Source organism: Pyxicephalus adspersus, chromosome 3, assembly GCF_032062135.1.
Source record: "Pyxicephalus adspersus chromosome 3, UCB_Pads_2.0, whole genome shotgun sequence".
Classification (NCBI taxonomy): Eukaryota; Metazoa; Chordata; class Amphibia; order Anura; family Pyxicephalidae; genus Pyxicephalus; species Pyxicephalus adspersus.
Window position 1 is genome coordinate 54637621 of NC_092860.1, and position 21930 is coordinate 54659550.

At 40.6% G+C, this 21930-nt stretch overlaps 1 protein-coding gene and 1 long non-coding RNA gene across 2 annotated transcripts in view; one reads left to right on the top strand and one right to left on the bottom strand.

Annotated features, from left to right (window-relative positions):
- Positions 1–6038: 6038 nt before the first annotated feature.
- JAK3 (Janus kinase 3) overlaps positions 6039–21930 on the top strand; it is a gene marked incomplete in the record, with an annotated part of 52595 nt that continues 36703 nt past the window's right edge. Inside the window, 2 exon segments of the mRNA XM_072404702.1 lie at positions 6039–6360; positions 21177–21372. Of these exon segments, the coding sequence (XP_072260803.1) occupies positions 21177–21372 (196 nt within the window).
- On the bottom strand, positions 18700–21293 carry LOC140326263 (uncharacterized). Its single transcript, XR_011919808.1, has 2 exons — positions 21154–21293; positions 18700–18894 (listed from the first exon to the last, which is right to left on the bottom strand). It is a non-coding gene; the product is annotated as an uncharacterized lncRNA (long non-coding RNA).

Sequence of the window (21930 nt, forward strand, 5' to 3'; positions counted from 1 at the left end):
AGATATCAGGGAGCACTCCCAACGCTTACATGATGCTTAGAACAGGATCTCCTCAGTGGAGGATGATCTATTGCAAGTAAGGGGAACCATCGTAGTGATGAGCCAGCAGATAGCAAGTTTGTCAGAAAAAAATAGATGATCTTAAAAACAACAATCAGAGGAATAATGTGCGCATTGTGGGGGTCCGGGAAACTTACTCATGGAACTATGTTCCACCACTATACCAGCACAACTGGGAATTATTAAATCATGCCCAGTGGAACGGCTTAATCGCCTAGGCCAACAGAGAAACGACAGCAAATTTCCTAGGCCAATTATTGCACGATACCGCGACTATGCGGAAAGATTGGCTATTTTACAGTCTTACAGATTCCAAAAAGAATTGCTCCTGGAAGGCACAAATTTATAGATTTTTGCGGACAATTCGGCAGAAGTGTCCCGCAAGAGAAAGCTGTTTCAAAAAATATGCTCAGCGCTGCATCGGCGACAAATACGGTTTGGCCTGTCTTATCCCGCCACACTGCACATTGTAAATTTTCAAGGCGCACACCACATATTTACCGACCATAAGAAGGCGGAAAATTTTCTTGGGAATTGGCTTTCTGCTCTAGACCAGATGCAAGATGAAACAGAGGCAGCACAGAACCTGGAACCATCCAGGCCTCAAAGATTGCCGGGGTCACCTCATTCAACCACATCCACTGATTCGATGTGCAGGACAGACTGAACGGCACTCAACACAAGGCAAATAAAGAAGAAAAAAACAGGATTAAGTCCAGATGACTTTTGTTCCAGTGCGAAAGAAACCATTGTCTTACTACCCTAAAGGCGTGAAGTATTCTACGTTCAGCAACTCTTTACTCAACGGGTGTGGCTCCACCTACAATGAAACTGTTCCTGGTGACAACCATGAGGAAAAAAGGAAGTCCACTAAAAGGACAGTTTTGTTTCTGTTTTTCTTTTTTTTCTTTTATTACCCCAAAGCACTCCCTGATTGTTGTTATTTTTTGTTTTTTTCTGCTCCGGAAACTCAAAAGCATGTCGCCTATGGCAGTCTTATCGAATGACACTTCAAGTCACTCCTGCAGGACATACCTGGCAACTTCTCGGGGACAGTATTCATGCCGGACCCTTGCTACTCCTTCTGATCCACTTGGACGATATGGGTGAGAAGTTTCTACACTCTATGCAATTGGTTGATATCAGGTTCATGTTGTTCATGTATTTACTAATGCTATGGTTCGTTTAATCTCTTGGAATGTTAAAGGCCTTAGGTCCCCAAATAAAAGGATGCCTGAGACATTTAAAATGTCTGGGGGCAGACATAGCAATATTACAAGAAACACATTTAACATTACCAGATTTTGATAGGATGAAAAAGCTGTGGGTTGGCAGGGTGATAGGCTCTCCAGCAGTGGGGAAAAAAGAAGGAGTACTGATTCTATTACATAGAAACCTACGTTGTGAGGTGGTTCACACAGAAATTGACACAGCAGGAAGAATAGTACAAATTAATTTAAAATTTCCTGATACTGAGATATCTCTATATATAACATTGACGCTCTGAATTCCCCTACTAACATGTTTTTTCATGAAGTTGCCAACTGGCTTCTTCAAGAACCCACAGCCCATAAAGTTGTGGGGGGGGGGGGGGGGATTTCAACATTGTTATGCATGTAAATGAGGATAGAACTATGAGGGTGGAGGCACACCTCCTTTTCAACCAACTACACTACTGTCTTCTTTTGTGCACTTTACCAGCTTACATGATTACTGGAAATACTGCTTCCCTACTAAAAGCAATACACGTTTTACTCCCATGTCCACGCTTCCCAGTCCAGAATTGATTCCTTTTTTTGCTCGGAATCCCTCTTAACTGTGGTAGAAAAACCAGAAATTCCAACCATTGCATTATCAGACCATGCCCCTATTGCGGTGACCTTAAAGGAGGTACAACCCAAGGGAGATTCCTGGTTGTGGAAATTTCCACAGGCCGAGTTGAAATGTGCGTGGCATGTCCACACAGTCACAAACTCAGAACATCCAAAAGAAAATCCTATTTTGTTCTGGGAAGCAGGGAAGGCGTACCTGAGAGGCAGGATTATCGCATACGTGGCCTCTAAAAAAAAAGAAAACCAGGGTAGCCTAAAAAAAAACCTTACAAGTTGTGCGTCATGCACATGATGCTTTCCTAGCCGACCACTCTCCAACCCACAAGCAATCTTGGCTGACAGCCAAAGCCACATTTGATGCCTGGGGTGCTAAACAAGAAGTGTTTCAAAGGCAATTCATGGACCTGCGACTCCACAAATTCGGTAATAAGGCAAGGAAATTACTAGCAAAGCTCACCAGCCCCTACTGTAACCAAACCTATTTTCCAACTCTGTACGATAGTATGGGGAACCTTGAGAAGGATCCTAATGGTATCAATAAGATCCTTGAAATGTTCTATAGGAATCTTTGCAAGAGTCATGAGATACAACCTAGTGCAGAAACTGCCTGTTTTGACAGAGTGCAATTACCCATTCCAACGGATGAGCAGATAGAGTCCCTTAATTCTGACATTACAGAAAAGGAATTGCAGGGAGCCATCTCCTCTCTAGTGAATGGTATGGCCCCTGGCCCTGATGGGCTGACATCCAAATACTATATAATACTTAAGGAAGACATTGCAGAGGATCTGGGAAATGTCTATAAGACAACGTGGCACACAGGGACATAACTCCCCTCAGGGAAAGAGGCAAATATCAAAGTTCTGCCAAAACCTGGCAAAGATCCCCAACAGCCAGCATCCTATCGACCAATCCCACTAATTAACTTGCTAAATTGCTTTCCAAACTTTTGGCTGATAGACTGGCACGTTACCTTCTGAGTAATATTTCACCTATGCAAGTAGGATTTGTCAAAGGGAGATCAGCAGTTACCGACATACGTAGGGTGCTTGCAGTTCTGAAATATGCCAAATGACACCCAGAACTAGACCAAGCTATAAAAAGTATTGTCGATGAAAAAGCGTTTGATAACATACACATCCCGTGGTTATTCAAAGTGCTGAACAGAATTGGCATAAGAGGACCATACTATAATTTATTACCAGCCATGTACTCTGACCCCCAAGCTTTGATAAACACCCCGGGCTTCTTTTCCCACACCATACCACTGGGTAGAGGCACAAGGCAAGGCTGCCCTCTCTCGCCACTTTTTTTCAAGCTGGCAATCTAACTCCTGTTACGACACATAGAAACCACAGCCCCCCTTCACGTGATAACAGTGCATGATACGGAAATAAGGGCCACACTATTTACAGATGATATCTTACTGTTCACTTCTAATCCCACAGCAGAGATTAATACTATTCAGCATGTATTAACCCTGTTTGGGGAAGTGGCAGGATTGAAAATAAATTTTTCAAAGAGTGAGATACTTCCCCTGACCAAAATAAGAGACAGGCGGTGGATACCAACCTCACCTTTTACGGTTGTCAAAGACAATATTACATATCTGGGCATACACATAGGCAAATCACCTACGTCTCTTTACACTTTAAACTAAACTACCCGCCAATATTCCAAAAAATACAAAGAGAACTAAGAATATGGGAGAAGTTGCCACTGTCATTCTTGGGGCGATGCCATCTTGTCAAAATGGTATCTTTTCCATGTTTATTATACCCGCTACAAACCATGCCGCTTTTAATAAAGCTTGCTGACATAAAAGCTCCAAGTAAGTCCTTTTCCCATTTTTTATGGCTGGGAAAGAGGCCTCGGATAAAGTTAACTAAGGTGGCTAGGGTGGCGGAGTGTGATAGATTTGATAATCTGCTATCTGTATTACCCCCTTCCATATCATCCACATATCCGAGATTGCAAATGCTCTACTATAAATCTCTTCGGCTGGGCTGTCCCTAGGTTGGCAAAAATACTTTGCTATCCCAGACCTATATGATAAAATGGTGCAGGGATAACTTGTAGTAAAACAGGCCACTCCCAACGAACTGTGGAGGGAGACACAATTTAAGATTATCCACAGGGCCTAAAAGTTATTCCGCCCACCTAATGAGGTACAGCCCACTGCCCCAACCAGGCAAATTAAATGTCTGAGATGTGTTTGCGAAAAAGTGACGCTCTAACATAACCGTTGGGAATGTGCCAAAATCCAAATATTGTGGACTGAGGTTCTCTCCTACATTAGCATTAGGTAACAAAATTACAGTTGGTAATGGAACCTCTTCTATGTGTGTTTGGAAACTGGGATGTGCAGGTATGTAACCTAAATAGGAGGACAAAAAACTTGATATCCTTGTGCTTACTAGCCGTCCGTAGGGCAATATTGCTACAGTACAGATTCATGCAGATCCACCTCGGTTGAAATTGATAGAATCCTCAATGGACATGTTATACCGTAGTAATTTGTTAGAGGTGGAAGACACAGATGACAAAGTTGTGACAAAATTTTTTGATAAATATAAGCTTATATGGAACATGCCCTGGAGCCAGCTGAACTGTGCCAAGTCTTACACCGGCATCGCTATGCCACGTGGCATAATTTACATTTCCCATAAGAACGAGACCCCCTATGTGTAGTGTATTAGGCTATTTATTGGGATCCACTTTACACCCCGAGTGACAAGACATACCACGACATAGAGATGACACGAAAAAAATAGGTTTGCTAATTTACCGGAACAGAAAAGTTTCCCTTCTTCCCTCCCCATCCCCTACCACGTGTTTTGGTTGTTCATTTTTTGGTTCACTGGTTTAGGAACCTATGTTTTTCTCAATTTCAAGTATTGTTTGGTATATGGAAAATTTTGGAAAATGGAGGACACAGTCAGACATGAAGTGATTTTGCTTCTACTGTTTAATTTTCACACAACAAGGGATGGGCACAAATGATGTTATACCACTGTAACATGTCAAATCGTTGATACTTGTTATGATCTCTGTATATTGCTGATATTTTTACTGCTCCGATCCCTGTAACAAAAACCTTGAGCCTGTTATTGTTTTTTTTACTCTGGTTTTTATTACCTTTGTATATTGCTCAAATGCCATTTTGGTCATATTTTTGTACAGTGTCTTTTCTGTGAATATAAATAAAGTTAAAAAAAAGTGAGGAGAAGTGTAAAGTAGGCATTATGTTTATGCACCTGTATTTGAAAGAGCTCTCTTTTTTATTGCCTACTTAGAAAATATGAATTATATCTCTATTTTGCATTATATAGTAGGATTTTTTGGTAATGATTCAGAGTGAAGGATATTCACAGATTCTGTATGCACTCTAAATAAAATTGAATTGTTAGTTTGCACTTTTGCACAGGAATCTTTATATATATATATATATATATATATATATATACAAACATATACATATTTAAATGACAATGACAACTGCAGCGGTAAATACTGGAACTTAGTTTAGTAGGAAGAGTAAGAAATAAGACTTGGATCAGCATTTTTCTTGCTTCCAGAGAAAGAAGTAGAGTGTTAAGCAAAGTGAAAACTAAAGGTCCTCACCTTGAGGGATTTTTGAATCAGAAAAAAAAATAAATGATTAATTGCATTTATGTCATTTTGCTTTATTTTTAGATGATGTAAGGAAGGATTACCAGACCCAAGTCTGAGTCACTAGTACAACAGAAGAAGAGGCCTGTTTCAGTAATAGCTGCCTAAGAGGGGAATTACTGAGGGATTTACTCTTACTCTATGTTGTAACTTCAGGACAAGAAGTTGGGAAATTTCAATAATGATACATAGAATATGTCATCTATGCATAAATAAAATAGATAGAAGGTATTTTGGTTATGAACATGTATTTTAAGGAGCTCTCTTCATAAATGTGTACATAGAAAACATGAAATGTCTCCCGTTTGCATTGTGTTTTAGGATTTCTTATTGATGCAGAATGAGGGACTTTCTCAGATTCTATATGTCTTCTTATAGATAAAAAAAATCAGCAGCTTGTAGCATTTTTGCACAGGAAGTTGCATGTGGTAAGATATTTTCTTCTTGGCAGGAAGTGTGCTTTAAACACACTTTACATGAGAACAAGCACACACACACACACACACATGAACAGAGGCAGTCTGAGATAAACAGACACTAAAAAACATATATCAGTAAGCGACAGACATGTATAAATTCCATGTCAGTTAAAAATGTATTTGTACACTGAAATTCATACAGTATAAAACAATTTGGTTCACAAAATCTATATTGTCAGCAATATGTAATTAGATCTACACAAAATATTTTTATAACCACATGAGTTTTATATACCTGGAATAGAACAAGAGAACAGTGTGTTTTTGTATATGTGCAAGAAGCCTACAGATAGAAGAAGTGCAAGACCATTTAAAAGGTAAGATTTATGTTTTTTGATTTCTTGGAACATTATAGTGACATCACAGCAAAGCTCACTCATTGCTTGGGGAAAAGCCACCTCCTTATTTTAGATCTGTGAAAGCCAACAGGACTGTAGTAATTTCCAAACTTTGCTGTGCTCCCATAGTTGTAAAAGATGTATAAAAAAGCAAAGCTGGGCAGAATCTGAAGGCAAATGATGGCCATAATAGCTTTGCTCCTGAGTTGAAATGCTTTTTTTTTTGTTCCAGTTGAACTACTTAAACATAACTTAAAAATAAGAAATCTGAATAAATCTGTATAGGTTTGACCTTAGAGATGAAGCACAGCTGGTTTCAGGTTTAAATATGGGTTCACCAGTTTGGGTTTAATTTGTCATGAATATCTACACATTTGCCGCGAGGTTTGTAAAAATGTGTGAAACATTTCAGTCTTACTGCTGCTTCTGATTACTATGTTTATCTACATAACCTCTTAAAAATAGCTTTGTCCGCCCTATGCAATGTTTTGAACACCTGTGCACCATACCTGTGAACTATCTACTGATAAATTCACTGTATACCATAAAGTTGGTATAATCAGATTATTAGAAAAGTAGGTAAAAGGGTATGTGCAGTAGTGAATTGTGTATCACATGTTGCAATGATAGTGTCATTGACGTCAAAACGACACAATATTTACCAATTTATCGGGAAAAGGTGCTCTGATAATACTGATCACATAAGATTTTCCACAGTGAAGAGGGTCAAAAATATGTCCAAGGAAGCCAGCATAGCCCAAGATACCATAATCTCTGTTTTGCAGTGATTGCTATATTAACTGCTTTCAAACTAAATTTTCCAGTATTTATTATTCCCATGAACCATGAAAACAAAAGTCTCTTGGTTAAAAATAGTCTTACGTGTATTGATCTATTTACCTATGTATCCTAAGCCATGGTTAACATGGCTATTACATAAGATTTACATGTTTTATTATAAGATTCAAATAGTTATTTTTGGGTGAAAGTGCTTATGGTGAAAACATTGATAAATAGATCAAGCAAACTAAAAATGTTCCTTTATATTTTAGGAAAATTGAAAGTACAATGGCACAGCATGGCATGCTTATACTTATGAGAATGAGGCATATCATTAGTTTCTTTAGATTGCTTTGACTGTATTGTTACTATGTGAAAATAGCTGTTGTTTCTTTATTAGATTTCAGTTGCATTTCTATTACAATAGCTTGTTGTTTAAAATAAATTGGATTACAACGACAAAGTGAACAGATTATTGGCTGATGGATATACTTATAAGATTCCTCGAACCCTTGATTTATGTTAAGGAAAGAATTGAAGGTTTTGGTTAAAAAAGGAAGGACATATAAGATATATTTGTATCTTATGTATATTTGTATGTCTATATTTGCAGAGTAAACCATAAGGTACAAAGCATTTATTACAATTAGAGAGATTACAATTTGTGTCATTACATCAATGACAGAATTATTTAGTTTGGTTTACAAAACAGCTATTTCTGGTTTATTGACAATTTTTAAATCAAACACTGGTGTATCTATGAAGTCCAAGTTTGCCTCAAGTGTAACAAATGTATTTATGGTGAGGTGGAAACTCTTTTAAACATATATATAAAAGTACCGTATATTGTCAATATTTTTTTTTAACTCAAGAGGGGATACATACTCAATATAGGAATTTGTAATATTTTATTAATATTTTGGATAAAACAACAAAAAAATAGTTCTCTCTTGGCATAATCATAAAACCATCTGTATTTTTTTTCAAGTCAATGAATTAAAAAAAAAGATTTATCCAAAAAGTTTAAAAGTAATTTATTAAACAAGAAATTAAGAGAATACAGAGGTTGGATGGAGGAAAAATTCTTCATACACATAAATAAAGATACAGACAAAATTTGGACTTGAATTCATTTATTGTAACACTCAATATATACAGTGATAGAAAACATAATAAAAACGTGGTTTTGGCCTGTGAAAGATGTAGAGTCTGTGATTGTATAATCAGCATAACTTGTAGTATACATAAGTGCTTATGCATGATTGATTAATTGGCAGAACTAACGGGGAAAAAGTGAGAGTGGGTGAAAACTTTTGAAATTTTCAGATGGGTAGTCAAACAATTCACAGAACATTATCATAAAGACTTAAACTGTTCACCGTTCTGAAGGGTTAAGAAATTAAAGATAATTTGGAGAAAAAGCCAGTTTACACAGATAACCTGCTAGCAATGGAATCAAAATTTATATTTAAAAACATTTATAAATAAAAACATTTATTAAACAGTTTAAATCAAACTCTATATTTTATCCTCCCGGTTTAATGATTATTTTGTTACAGTTACATGTTATTCTATAGTGATGTTAGTAATGAAGGAGTTATGGATATTTTGTATTTCGTCTTTAAGGGGGTGCTATTCCTTTTATGAGCTCAAAATAACACATAATGAAAAGTTGAGTTTACACAGAACAAGCTTCAGGAAGCAGGTCCACTAACCACAGTCAGGAATTTTAATTGAGGAGATTATATAAATTACAATAACACATTCATGAGATTTAGAACAAATGAATTGTATCCTGGCTGGTGTTATTATATTGGTATATTGTGTATACATGCATTATTGTTCGCACACCTGTTAAAATGCCATGTTTTAGTGTTTCCCTTTAAAAGTGACCTCCAACCCCATTCTAATATTTTGATGGAAAGTGTGGCATAGAATGCATTCTTTACGTAGTCAGAACAGCCACTCTGCTTTCTTCCTACCTTTCTCGGAAGAAATCTTGATTTCCCTCAACCCATGAGATTTGCATCTTTGGACTCCTGGCCCACCTTTGGAGTCCAGACTCTTAGATCTCTGACAAATCCTGACACCCTCTTAGTTCTCTGATAAAGATCTGACACACAACTTTCATTCGAAACAAAGTCACAACAGTAACCCCTTCTCAAATATGAACTTTTAATTTATCTACAAAAGAGAACCTACATCTCTAGAATACTTTGGAACCTTTTTGAAGAGGATTGCTCTAATCTTACGGACTGAATATTCTTGAGCCCCAATCTGCTTAAAAAAGCAACTTCCGTGGTTTACTATAGCTTCTTCTGGATTATTTGAAAAGACACTCAGGCCTAAACAGATGGACTACTCACTTTCTTCAAAAATCAGCTTTGGATATCCTATTTGATTTTTCCAAGGCGTAGAAAACTATTTTGGCTGCCACATATAGGCAAATGGTGCTAAAACTATATCACTATGCTTACATTTTTCCCCATCAGGCTTTTTTAATTGGACTCAATGCCTCCTCCCACTGCCAGGAGCGGTTTTCAGGAAGCCAATCTTTTCCTTTCCCTCTTTGTCCTGTCCAAAAATTAAACAATTTGGTGCACGGTAACGCACTATGCACTTGTGCACCTGGCAAATGACATTCAATTCTCTCAAGAATGGGCCAACTTGGGGAGTATAGATTTGCAGGGCTCCCGCATCACAAGGGTAACTATAACTAGATGAATCCTTTCCATCATGTCACTGGTTTGCAAAAAAAGCAACTAGCAGAGGTGGTTTACACCCTCCCCCCACCTTGGTCTCTTTCTTACAAAAGCTTATGTATGTGTTCCAAATGGAATGGATAGAAGCCTTTCTGGATAGGGAGCCTAGGGCTGAGAGGTTTTTTAAAGTTTGGGAATCTCACATAGACACTCTTTTCACGCTTATGAAGCAGGAAATTACTCAATCCTTTCCATTAACATCATGGTATACTTATAGAATGCTTTTGAATGCCCCACCTGTGCATGTCAATCCCACTGCCTCACCTTCCCCCTTCCTGCTCTCTTAAAATCCTGCTTAGCCTAGACCAGAGGTCAGCAAACTTTTTGGGCCATTAGGCCATTTCAGCAGTAGGCAGGAACACACCAGACCAGACTCTCTCTCGAGTCCAGCCCTAATGGCTCCACAACCCACCAGGAACGCCCCCTGAAGGAAAATCCCGCTCCTCCGCAATGCATACGGAGGAGAGGGAATGTTCCCTATTTACCCCGGCGGTGTAAGTGTTAATGCCAGCTGGGGTAAATAGGGAAGGGAGCCACCACACGGAGTCTCAATAGCCACATGTGGCTCTGGAGCTCCGGCGCCTCCAGCTCCGGTAGTTTGTTCAAGGTGCGACACGGGTTGCCGGACGGCATTAGGCCGGATCAGCTAGGGGGCATTAGGTCGTATCTGGCTTAAAGGCCGGAGTTTCCCGACCCCTGGCCTAGACCCTAATCTGTTATAAGGCCAGAGCTCCAACCAATCCAAACAAGCATATCTCTGTACTGTTATAATATTGTTCCCTGTTAAATGGTTCTACTGGATTCGCATGCTGTTGAATGCCAGGTTTGTTTCAATTCTGTTTTTTGTATTATTGTTTGTATCTTCACAAAAATAAAAAACATTTAAAAAAATGCAGTTTTTGTAATATGAAAAAATGAGACTACAGTAAATAATTTCATAAATTTTCCCACCTTTAATGTGACCTATAACCTGTACAAATGATTATTAAAAAAAAAGTGTACAATTACCAAAAAAACACCATGCCCATGAAGAAGAATTTCACCTTACCACATGACAATGACCCTTAAACATACATCCAAATCAGCAAAAAAGAAAAGCTTTATCAGTAGAAAATTAAAGATTTGGAATGGCCCAGACCTAAATCCCCTGGAAAATATGTGGGGAGACTTGAAGAGGGCTGTGCATAGGAGATGCCCTTGCAATCTGTACCTTGCAATCTTACAGATTTGAAGCACTTTTGAAAGGAAGTGAAAGTCAAGATGTGCCATGCTGATAGACTCCTAACCAAGAAGACTAAATGCTGAAATTAAATAAATAGGTGCTTTAACAAAGTATTTGTTTAAAGGTGTGCACAATTATGCAACCTGTTTTTTGTACTTTATCCCCCTCCCCCTAACAGTCTTGTATGTTTGTTAATACTGAATTTTTCAAATAACCTATACTTGGTTACACATTGAGGTTGGGAAATGTTTTGAATTTATTTATTGTGGTCTCCTTTTTTACATCACACAAACCTGGCATTTAACAGTTGTATATACGTTTTATATTCATTGAACATGCTGTTTATTATTACACTGTATTAAACATTTATATGTTCTGCTTTTTTTTTTTTTTTTTTTTTTTACAGTACCAATAATATACATCTCATTTACTGCTATGAGTATGCACACATTTTGGTGCATTTGTCATAAATAACCCCTGAAGTGAAACTACTAAGCTGATATGAACAATGTTTCCACTAGATTTACTTTATGTGTGACTAAGTTACCATTAGCTGTTAGGAAGTAATAAAGAATGGCTTAACTTGGGACAGTCCCTTTCATTAAAAACATTAATATTGTAAAGTACATTATGAATAATTTGCTTTCAAAGTGCAGCACTATATTGCTCACAAGAGGCACCCATGATCACAACAATCAATCAACCCACAATGAGTGCTTGCACACCAGTACATATTGAGCAATCCAAAAAAAACCCATACATTTTACATAGAGAGAATGTTTGTATAAACTAAATAAATCATCAATTGAATTAAAATTCAACACTCATTTTTTAGAATTATTAGACATTCTAACAATAAATAGAGTGTTTTATTATTTAGAAATATTTAATCATGTAAATCTTAAAACCTCAGCAGTATTCCTGTATGGCTGAATCGTGTCTTCTCTCTCTCATGTATCACTTTGCACATAAATGATGTACAGATTACCTGTATAGGGTATTGATAATACCTATCCGCTCAGAAGCAATATATGATCATTACAGTAATATTAAGGACCTAATTCCACAAACAGAGCAAAGTACGTATATGCTTATGTCGCAAATCAACATTAACTGCCAATAAACTTCTGCATGTAAGCGGTACTCCACATGTTCCAATGTTTTTGAGGCACATATTAACTTTCTATAAACAGCAATGGTTTAACCAGTAACACTTTCCAAATCAACAAGGTTTTGTAGCTCAACAGATGTTGGTAGAGTTCCACATTGAATTATGCTTTGTAAGTTAAATTAAAGGTCACAAATGTAATCATATGTCTTCTGACAAATTTCCACATACTGAGGTCATAAAAGATATAGGGCCTGATTTATCAATAAAATGCGCGTACGCTTAACACACAAACGTACGCACAGGTCACCAAGCTCTATTACCGCGAGTCGGGGCCGAGTTCTAGTAAACTCGCCTCCCGGTTTCCTGCAAAAATGAGCAAAGATCTCAAATACGCCAATTAAGGAGAATAATTTTTCAGCTGCGTGATTCAGGAGGAGATGTTAAACTTAATAGTGAGGTGATAGCAATTGATTAGCGCACACCTGCTCCCTGTTCTGTGCGCATCTCTAGTCCATTTTACAGGTCAGTTTGAATCTTTAATGCTTGATGTTTTGTGTTACATTCTACATTCTACTTGCTTCATTTATAGTTACATTTGTTCCACTTATGTTGATATTTTTGCTTTTGGTTGCAACACTGCAAACTATTTTTTATCAAGCTGGAAAAATACTAGGTAGCACTTTCAAATATGTCATCACACAATAGAATGACTGAAATGACTGAAAAATATGTGAACAAACATTTGTGATCTGATTAAAACTTCATTCTAGTTTGGCTTTAGAGAAATCAAATATTTTAGTAAAGGATTATAGGCAAACATGTTATATGTATTAAGGAACATTTAGTGTTTTCCCTTGTGTGTGTATGTTAAAATACATTGAAATGTATAGAAATACATATGCATTTTCATTGTTACTCTTTTAACTGGACTGGTTTGGGGGGGTTAATTAACCACCTGGGCGGTTAGCCTGAGCCTGGTTCGGGGTAAGAAAACTTGCTACATTCGGTTACCCTGAACCAGGCGCGGGGTAGCTAAAAATAGAAACACACGTTACAGTGCAATCCGATTGTCATACAACATTGTATGACAATCGGATTACAACTGAAAAATTACTTATCTTGTCCTCGCAGCTCCTCCGGAGATGTCTTCTGTCTTCAGTCTTCATCCGGCGTGTGCAGTGACGATCTCCGGGGTTTCCCGGGTGACGTCGCTACATGCGTCGGTGCGGCCGGGAGGCGGGGCAGGAAATTCAAATCTCTTTGTATTGAACTCAATACAAAAAAGCTGTATTGAGTCCAATACAAAGAAATATTTATATAATATATATATATATATATATATATATATATATATATATATATATATATATTATATATATATATTATATAAGCTACTGTACAGTTACATTACATTATACACTATTTTTTTTATTTTTGAAAGATTTTTTTTATAATGTTTTATAAAAGTTTTTATTAAATTTTGGACATATTTCAGTGGGTCATGCCTAAGAATTAAAGTGCCGGAAGTAGAAGGAAAGTAGACGATATTGCTAGTTTGCATCATGAAGTGGATGACATGAATGCCAACCCTCAATCTTACAATACTTAGCTGAAAAATTAGGCAAAGGCAATAGTACCTATCAGTGTGGCAGTACTGGGGGTTTTCATCTGCAGTTTGTTGGCCTCTTGGAAGCAGCAAAAATTTTAAGTGGGACCTGCAGCGGTGGAAGCAACATGCATTCTCCTGGTTCGGTAGATGCAACATTCTGAAAATGAATATTATGCCGAGATTGCTATATTTGCTTCAAACCCTCCTGGTTTATATCCCACAACAGGTACTCTGCAGGTTTAGGCAGGAGTTTCTCGGCTTTGTCTGGGGGGGTGACAGCACTCGTATTGGGCGACGGGTTTTAAGGTTGCCTAAAGTACGTGAAGGTATTGCCTTTCCTGATCCCCTATTGTACCACCAGGCTACACATGTGGGACGGTTAATAGACTGCTACAGAAACGGAGGCCTTAAGCCATGGGTAACGCTTGAGGGGGCCATTGCTAATCTACCATTAGCGGGGGCCATGTGGTCCCCCCCAGACACACTATCTTCCATTCTCAAGCTGCCGCTAATAGGAACGACCCTCCGTGTTGTGCAGAAATATTTCAGGGTCTCTGGTGTGTGTACTTACCCTTCGCCATTGTCTCCTTTTCTGGGACACCCGGGGTTTCCCCTGGGCGCATCAGATCCTAGGTTTCGCTCATGGAGGGAGAGGGGAATTTTCAGAGCATCTCATTTTTTGAGGGGCACGGAGTGGGCATCTGTCTCAGATTTGACAACTGCTCATGAACTTCCAGAGCTGGGACCATGGCGCAGCTTACAGCTGTGTCATTTTCTTCACTCTCTCCCACCGCCATCCAGGTTTGTGCGCCCCCTATCACAGGTGGAGGGGGTGTGTGTGGTCCAGGGCACCATTAGGAGGACTCCAGTGCCTACCAGATGCTATTGATGGATACTGCCCCCTCGACCTCAACTTTACCATTTTTGCGTAAATGGGAAGGTGACCTTGACACCACGTTCTCCACAAAACAGCAGGATCGTCTCCTGTACACGGGGTAATTAAGCCGCTCTCAGCAACTCTTATCAGGAACTGAACTATAAAGTGCTCACGCGGTGGTACAGAGTGCCGACTGTGTTAGCCAAAATGTATCCGGGAGTAGATGATAGATGCTGGCGTTGTGAAGCGGCTGCTGGAAGCCTGTTTCATATATTCTGGGAGTGCTCTAAGTTGCTACCTTTCTGGTCAGGGGTGGCGGCGGTTATTGAAGAATTGACAGAGGTAGATATACGTAACAGCCCGGAGCTAGCGCTTTTACATTTGAATGATTGGTCTAAAAAGAAATACCATGCTTCTTTACTCAAACATCTTTTACATGCTGCTAAGGCCTGTATTCCGGCCCTGTGGAAACAATCCTCTCCTTCCACCTTGTTACAATGGTTTAGAAGAGTGAATGACATTATGGCAATGGAAGACTTTATTACCAGCCGGGACGGTAGATCGGATAAATTCCGAAACACTTGGTTCTATTGGATACAGTATACCACTACTCAAGCGTACCTTTCAGTATACAGTGCGGCTGATAATGCTGACGATCTGTTTTGAACGCAGAGGATATCATTGAATTATTGCTATGTGTTCCCTACTGTGGTAAATCTGGCCTTTTTTTTAATCTGGCTTGCAATGCACTGCTCCTCTCCCTCCTTTCCCTCCCCCTCTTCCTCTATTTTGCTTTCTTTTTCTCTTTCTTTCTTTGGTTATTTTTGTTAATACTTTGAAAATTGCCTTGCTCAGTCATTCTGTTTGTTTGTTCATAATATGTTTGTGATGCGGAAGATGATAACACAGTTGGTGATTTGTATGTTTTAATGTTTAATACCAGTATGTATGACTGTTCACTGAATAAAAAATAAAATTATAAAAAAAAAAATTTAAAGTGTATTTCTAGCTGGCACAATGACAAGCATGACATTGGCAAAAAATGCCACCCCTGTTTGTTGCAATAACTAGCGGAAAAATTCAGGCAGGCTGAGCTGACAGGGTGTTGGTGATAGGCAGCCACAGACTCAGCACAGGAGCAGTGTGGATTCACAGAGGCATCTTGGTTGGCCAGTGAGTCCTTGTTTCAGTCAATCAGTGACATCTGCAGTGGGGGTATGATAGTTGTTAGTAACCCACCTTTCGTTCATTCTCAAAAAGGTGAGGCGATTGACATTTTCCGGCGACAGTCATGATCGGTTGTCTGAAGGTGAAGCGGCACTGAAGGTTCTTTCGGACAGAACACTGAATGCCAATCACGAAAGAAGCTTGATGTAATACTGTGCCAACTGCGGGCAGATTTCAAGCCCGTTGACCTAAAAATTAATGGCGTCACTACTGTCAGGACAGGCATCCTCCTCATGACTGCTGTTGTCAACACCACCACCAGCCAGAAAAGAGCCAAGGTAATCGTGCACCATGTGCTTCATCTGTTCTCGATGGTTATACCCCCGCACTTCACTTGTTTGAGGTGGCCGTATCCCCTTTTTTGATGCTGCAAATGCGGAGGTCCCTCCATAGGTATCGCAACATGTGGACACACATATGAAAGAGGGGTTCCCTGGGCCCATCCTCCTCCTGTCCCTAAGTAGGCACAAAAACATCTTCCTCCTCATCACCCACCTCCTCCTCTTCAAGCTGCAGCAGTTCCTGTTGTTCCATGGCATGCACAATGCCTGGGGAGTGACAGCACAAATGCGGTTTGGACGGGTCCTGTCCAGCAGCCCCAACATGGTCTCCCTCATCATCATCATCATAATCATCTTCTCCTCCTCCTCTTTCTTTTGGAACTCCTTTTGCTCACACAGACGCTAGACCATGTGCAGGGTGGAGTTCCATCTAGTCACAGTGTCACAAATCAGTCTATGCCATGGCAGCCTCTATTGACGCTGGATCTTGCTAAGCGCCGTGGCGGCAGTAGGGGATTGGCGGGCATGGCTGCAGATGGAGTGAGCCTGTCTCAGTAAGTCCTCCAGTCCTGGGTAAGTGTGGAGGAACTTCTGCACCACCAGGTTCAGTACGTGCGCAAAGCAGGGCACATGTGTTATGTGGCCCATGCGCAGCGCAGCCACAAGGTTGGCCCTGTTGTCACGCACTACAGGAGGGCCAAGCCTCAACCTCTCTGTGCAAAGCGGACAAGAGTTTTCTGGCGGTGTGACTTTTCTCCCCTGAGGACACCAGCTTCAGCACTGCTTGGCAACGCATGTGCTTGAGGGAATCGTAGTGGCTTGCCTGCTCAACCACAGTGCCCTATGCTGCTGGCCTTTCAGGAGGAGTGTCGAAAAGAGAGGGGTTGACGGTAAAAGGAATGGAGTAGGAGGAATAAAAGGACTGTACCAGGAGTACCAGGTGGTGTAATGCCTCTTGCAGACTACCGCCCTCGGAGCTATGCAAGGCCACCCAGTGAGCTGTGAAGAACAGGTAGCGTCCCACTCCGTGCCTGGTTGTCCAGCTGTCCATGGTGACCTGGATTTGGCTAGACACAGAGAATGCCAAAGCCCGGGAGAAGTTATCCATTACATGTGCATGTAAATTGGGTAGTAATGCCTGCTTGGTACATTCCAGCGCCACTCAGCAGAGGCCATTAGGTCACGGAAGGGAGCCGAGTCCACAATGCTGTACGTCAGTAGCTGCAAGACAAATGTTGTCTGACGTCACGAAACCTGCGGGCAGAAGCTGATACTTCCTCGCCACTAGAAGTTTGGCTGGCACCAACCTCCTGAGACGTACTTGCAATGACAGTTGGAGGTGGACAAGGAGTCAATGGAGGTGGAAGAAGAGAGGATGACGTGGTAACACCTCCTTCAAGAGAACGCAAGTACTGCTCCCACTTTGGTTTGTGGTTCTTGTGCATGTGGGAAAGTAGGGACATTGTACCCAAATGTGATCCGGCCTGTCCTCTGCGGATCTGCTCGTGGCACAGGATGCAGATTGCTACGCACTCGTCATCGTCTTTCAACATGAAAAAGACCACACTTGATTGGTGCGTGCAACCACTGTGCTGCTCTTTTTCTTTGCCTGTCTCTGCGTCTACTGGGTGCCCTGCTTCTGCTCCAGCTCCATCTCCCCCACAGTCACATCGTCTCTTACTGTTCACCTGCTTGTGCCCATTCATCTGTCTCTTCCTTGGGACTCACATGAGGCGGATGTGCCCCTTCCATCCCCAGTCTGTTGCTGCTGCTGCCTTTCCTCTGTTTCGGAACTGCTGCTAGCCCTTACATGCACCGGTGGTTCCAAGGAGACATCATGGTCATCATCATCCTCATTTTCATCTAAGCCAACCTCTGCAAATGCAGCCACTGATCCAGAACCCACAGCCAGCAAGTCCTGACCACACTCCCCAGGGGTCTTAAGGTCTGCTTCTTGCTCTGAACTGCCACTGACAGATCCTCAGGCTGTTCGTCAAACAACATCGGGAGTCATTGGGAGGTACAGGCACATTAGCCACACTAACATTTGTGTTTGCTCCTGTCACGGCTGTGCTGGTTCCTGCTACTGCTGCAGAAGAAGAGCCTGCTGCACTTGAGGCCCCTGAGACCTAGTCCACAATCCTCTCCACATGATGTGGCTGTAAGATTGTATTTCGCCTTCTCAATACATCTACAAGCGTACTGGTGCTCCGCACACATCTCAGACCTGTTTGAAAACTTGTGCTGGTGCCTCCAACAGTTTGCTGCAGCTGCTGTCCTACAGTGGTGGACCCCCGAGGAGTATGCCCCCTGCCAGATGCGGCAGGTCGCCCAATGCCACGCCTTCCCTGGGTCTACCTCTCATATTTTACTTATTCGGGCAAAAATGCACCTGTACCAAAGGGTTTCTGTAATGCGCCTGGGCACAAAAACCACAACCAACTCCAGATATCCTTCAATCAGGCTTTATTCAGTGTCATAAAGCACAGCAAGGGTTAAATCCAAACAAGCAAAGTACAAGAGGGTAAGGCAAAGACAGGTCAAGAACAATCCGAGGTCAGGGCTGGCAGCAGGCAGAATGGTCAGTAACAATCCGAGGTCAGGGCAGGCAGAGTTCAAGCAGAGTCAACTTCAGACCAGGTCACTATGGAGATGACAAAAGCAGGTAAACTTAACCAACACAATGACGCACCCAAGCACACTGAGTTCACAGAGGCTTATAGCGGGCAATGGTGTACAGGAAAGGCTCTCCTTAAATGGCCAGAGTGACCAATGGCCTTGCGCCACCTGGCGCCGTCTGATAGGAGACTAACTGAATCTGATTCCGATTGGTTGCAGGGAATTCAAACTAACTATGTCCCGCCCCAGGGCGAGGCTGCCACGCCCTCGGGGGGTACAAGAGGGACGCATTGTAGCACGCGCACCTCTTCCCACAGTACCCCTAGGACGTGCACTACTTTGCACATGCAAAGGAGTGCTGAGAGCAGGATTTTCAGTAACCACATCTGAAAGGATGCAAGGGATGCTGCCTGGCTGAACAGTAGTTTGGCCAGGAGGGATCCCTCCGCCTGCAGAGAGAGACAAGCTGCGAGCAGAGCAGTAGCCTCGGCCATGCTGCCTGCTACAGCGGCGTCTCCCTCTGTGGCTGGGATCCCCAGGGACACCGCGGGTCCGCAGGATGGGTAAGTTCCTTACAGTTTCTTTGGTAAATAGGAACAGGTATCAAAAACTGAAATATCTGTGTTTATTTTACAGTAGGCCATAAATTTCACTGGACCAAACGGCCTTCTTTGGTAAATAGGAACAGGTATCAAACACTAAAGTATCTGTATATATTTTAAAGTAGGACAGAAATTTAACTGTACCAAACAGTCTTATTTGGTAAATAGGAACAGGTATCAAACACTAAAATATCTATAATTATTTTAAAGGACAGAAGTTTCACTGTACCAGTCTTCTTTGGTAAATAGAAACAGGTATCAAACACTAAAATATCTGTATTTATTTTACAGTAGACCAGACATTTCACTGTACAAAACGGTCTTCTTTGGTAAATAGGAACTGCAATTGATTTTATTTAGCTTTAGTGAATGTACAGTGTGAAAAAAAGATGACTGTGTCTTCACTAATACACAATATAGATTACACTAAATGTGCTGACTGCTGACAATTTAACAACACTGACTAGCTATGCGTGGCACTTCAAGTAGAAGCAACAAGAATTGTACCTTCAGTGCATGTGCAGTTAGTGAACAACACCTAAGAGTGCAATACACACAATAGAACTTAGACGAAATTCTGCTGAAAACAAAACTGACTAGCTAGTAGCTCATGTAAAAGTAAATGCCCTATAAAACACTGAACTATGCAGCTAACAATGAACTAAGAAGGCACCTACACTGTCTCTGTCACACTACATGTCTCTCCCTGCATCTATCCTATACACAGAACACAAGATGGAGTGACTAACCCCTCCCTCTTTCCCTGTATATATATCCCTGTGCTCTGATCTCTCCTGATTGGCTGCTGGGCCTTGCTGTGCATCCCGGGAGCAAAATGATTCGCTCCCAGCCACGATTCCTGCCAAAACACGACCTATTGGCGAATCACAAGGCCATAAGCTAGAAAGGCCCGATTCCTCGCGAGATTAAAAATCTCGCTCATCCCTAGTCATCATATTTATTGCACAGCAAATTCAAGATTCTCCTCCCACTTTTGGTAATACTTTTGGCTGCACAGTGGCTCAGTGGTTAGCGCTCTGGTCTTTGCGCCGCTGGGTCCCAGGTTCGAATCTTGGTCAGGGCAAAATCTGCATGGAGTTTGTAGGTTCTTCCTGTGTTTGTGTTGGTTTCCCACGTCCCAAAAACATGCAGTTAGGCTTCCCCCCAAAAGAATGTATCTTAGTTTATAATAAAGACAAATGACTATGGGAGGGACATTAGATTGTGAGCCTTTTTGAGGGACAGCTAGTGACATGACAATGGACAGTGCTGCATAATATGTTGGCGCTATATAAATACTTCATAATAATAATATTCTATATTGGTAAACATCTGAATCCTCAGTCCTGTGGGACTTCTCCAAATATCCAAATATTTGGTCAAATATCTTCAAAGGGTCAAATTTCACCATATGGATTTTTTCTTCATAAAGATCTTTCATCTTGAACAGCAAATTTTACATTTCATGTTTCCTTGTGTTGCCCAAATCCCTATTATATTTTATGCAGCATTCATTGCCAGAACTCATTGTTTATTTTCCCTATTCTTCTATCTGATGAGCCCCAGGTTTTTTGTATCCCCAACTACTATGATATCAACAACATTCATGAGTTCATTTATAATATAATGCACCATTTTGTTTGATACATTTAAAGCTTTTAACTTTTTTTATTAGAATTTACCATGTATTTCAATGTTTCTTCAGATGTCTGGTGAAGATGCTCCACTCCTATATGGTTCACGTTCCTCCAGCAGCTACACCTCCGCCATTGGCTCTCTTTCAGTACTCCTGTATTCTTCTTCCCTGCCATCAACTCCCGATTCATCCAACTCCCTCATCACGTTTCCTGGTGGGCAGTACTCTGCGGAGGACCTATGCATTGCAGCTGCTAAATCATGTGGTAAGAAAATATAAATAAAGCTACAGTATAGTGAGGCGAGAAAAATACAGAGGGTGACAGAATTACCAAACTCCTTTAAAATTTATTTTTCCCTTGAAAAAATCATAATTCAGATTAAAGACTAATGGGGCTTCAAGGCTAGGATATTCATTTGGTATCATCATATTACTATAGCTCTTTGTTACTACATCAATAATAAGCTTGATTAAAAAAAAAAAAAAAAAATAAAAAACAGGGAATCTGGCATTTCCTCATAGATTCCCTGGTGAGGATCAATTATTGTTATTGAATCAGATGGCCTGGAAGATTGCCACAAAGGAATGTTTGAAGGAATGTCTGATTCTCTGTTTTATAAGGAGCCCTAAGAAACAAAAAATAAAACTAAATTAAATTATTGTAAACATCCAATATCTAAAACACATTTGCTCATGAGGGAGACCTGTATGGACCTGCTCCTGAATTTTTAATGTTAATGTATTTATTATTTTAATGGCAGTAAATTAATCTCTATCACAGAAAGTCTGATGAGTCTGATGAATCAGGTGTGAGTGACTGTAT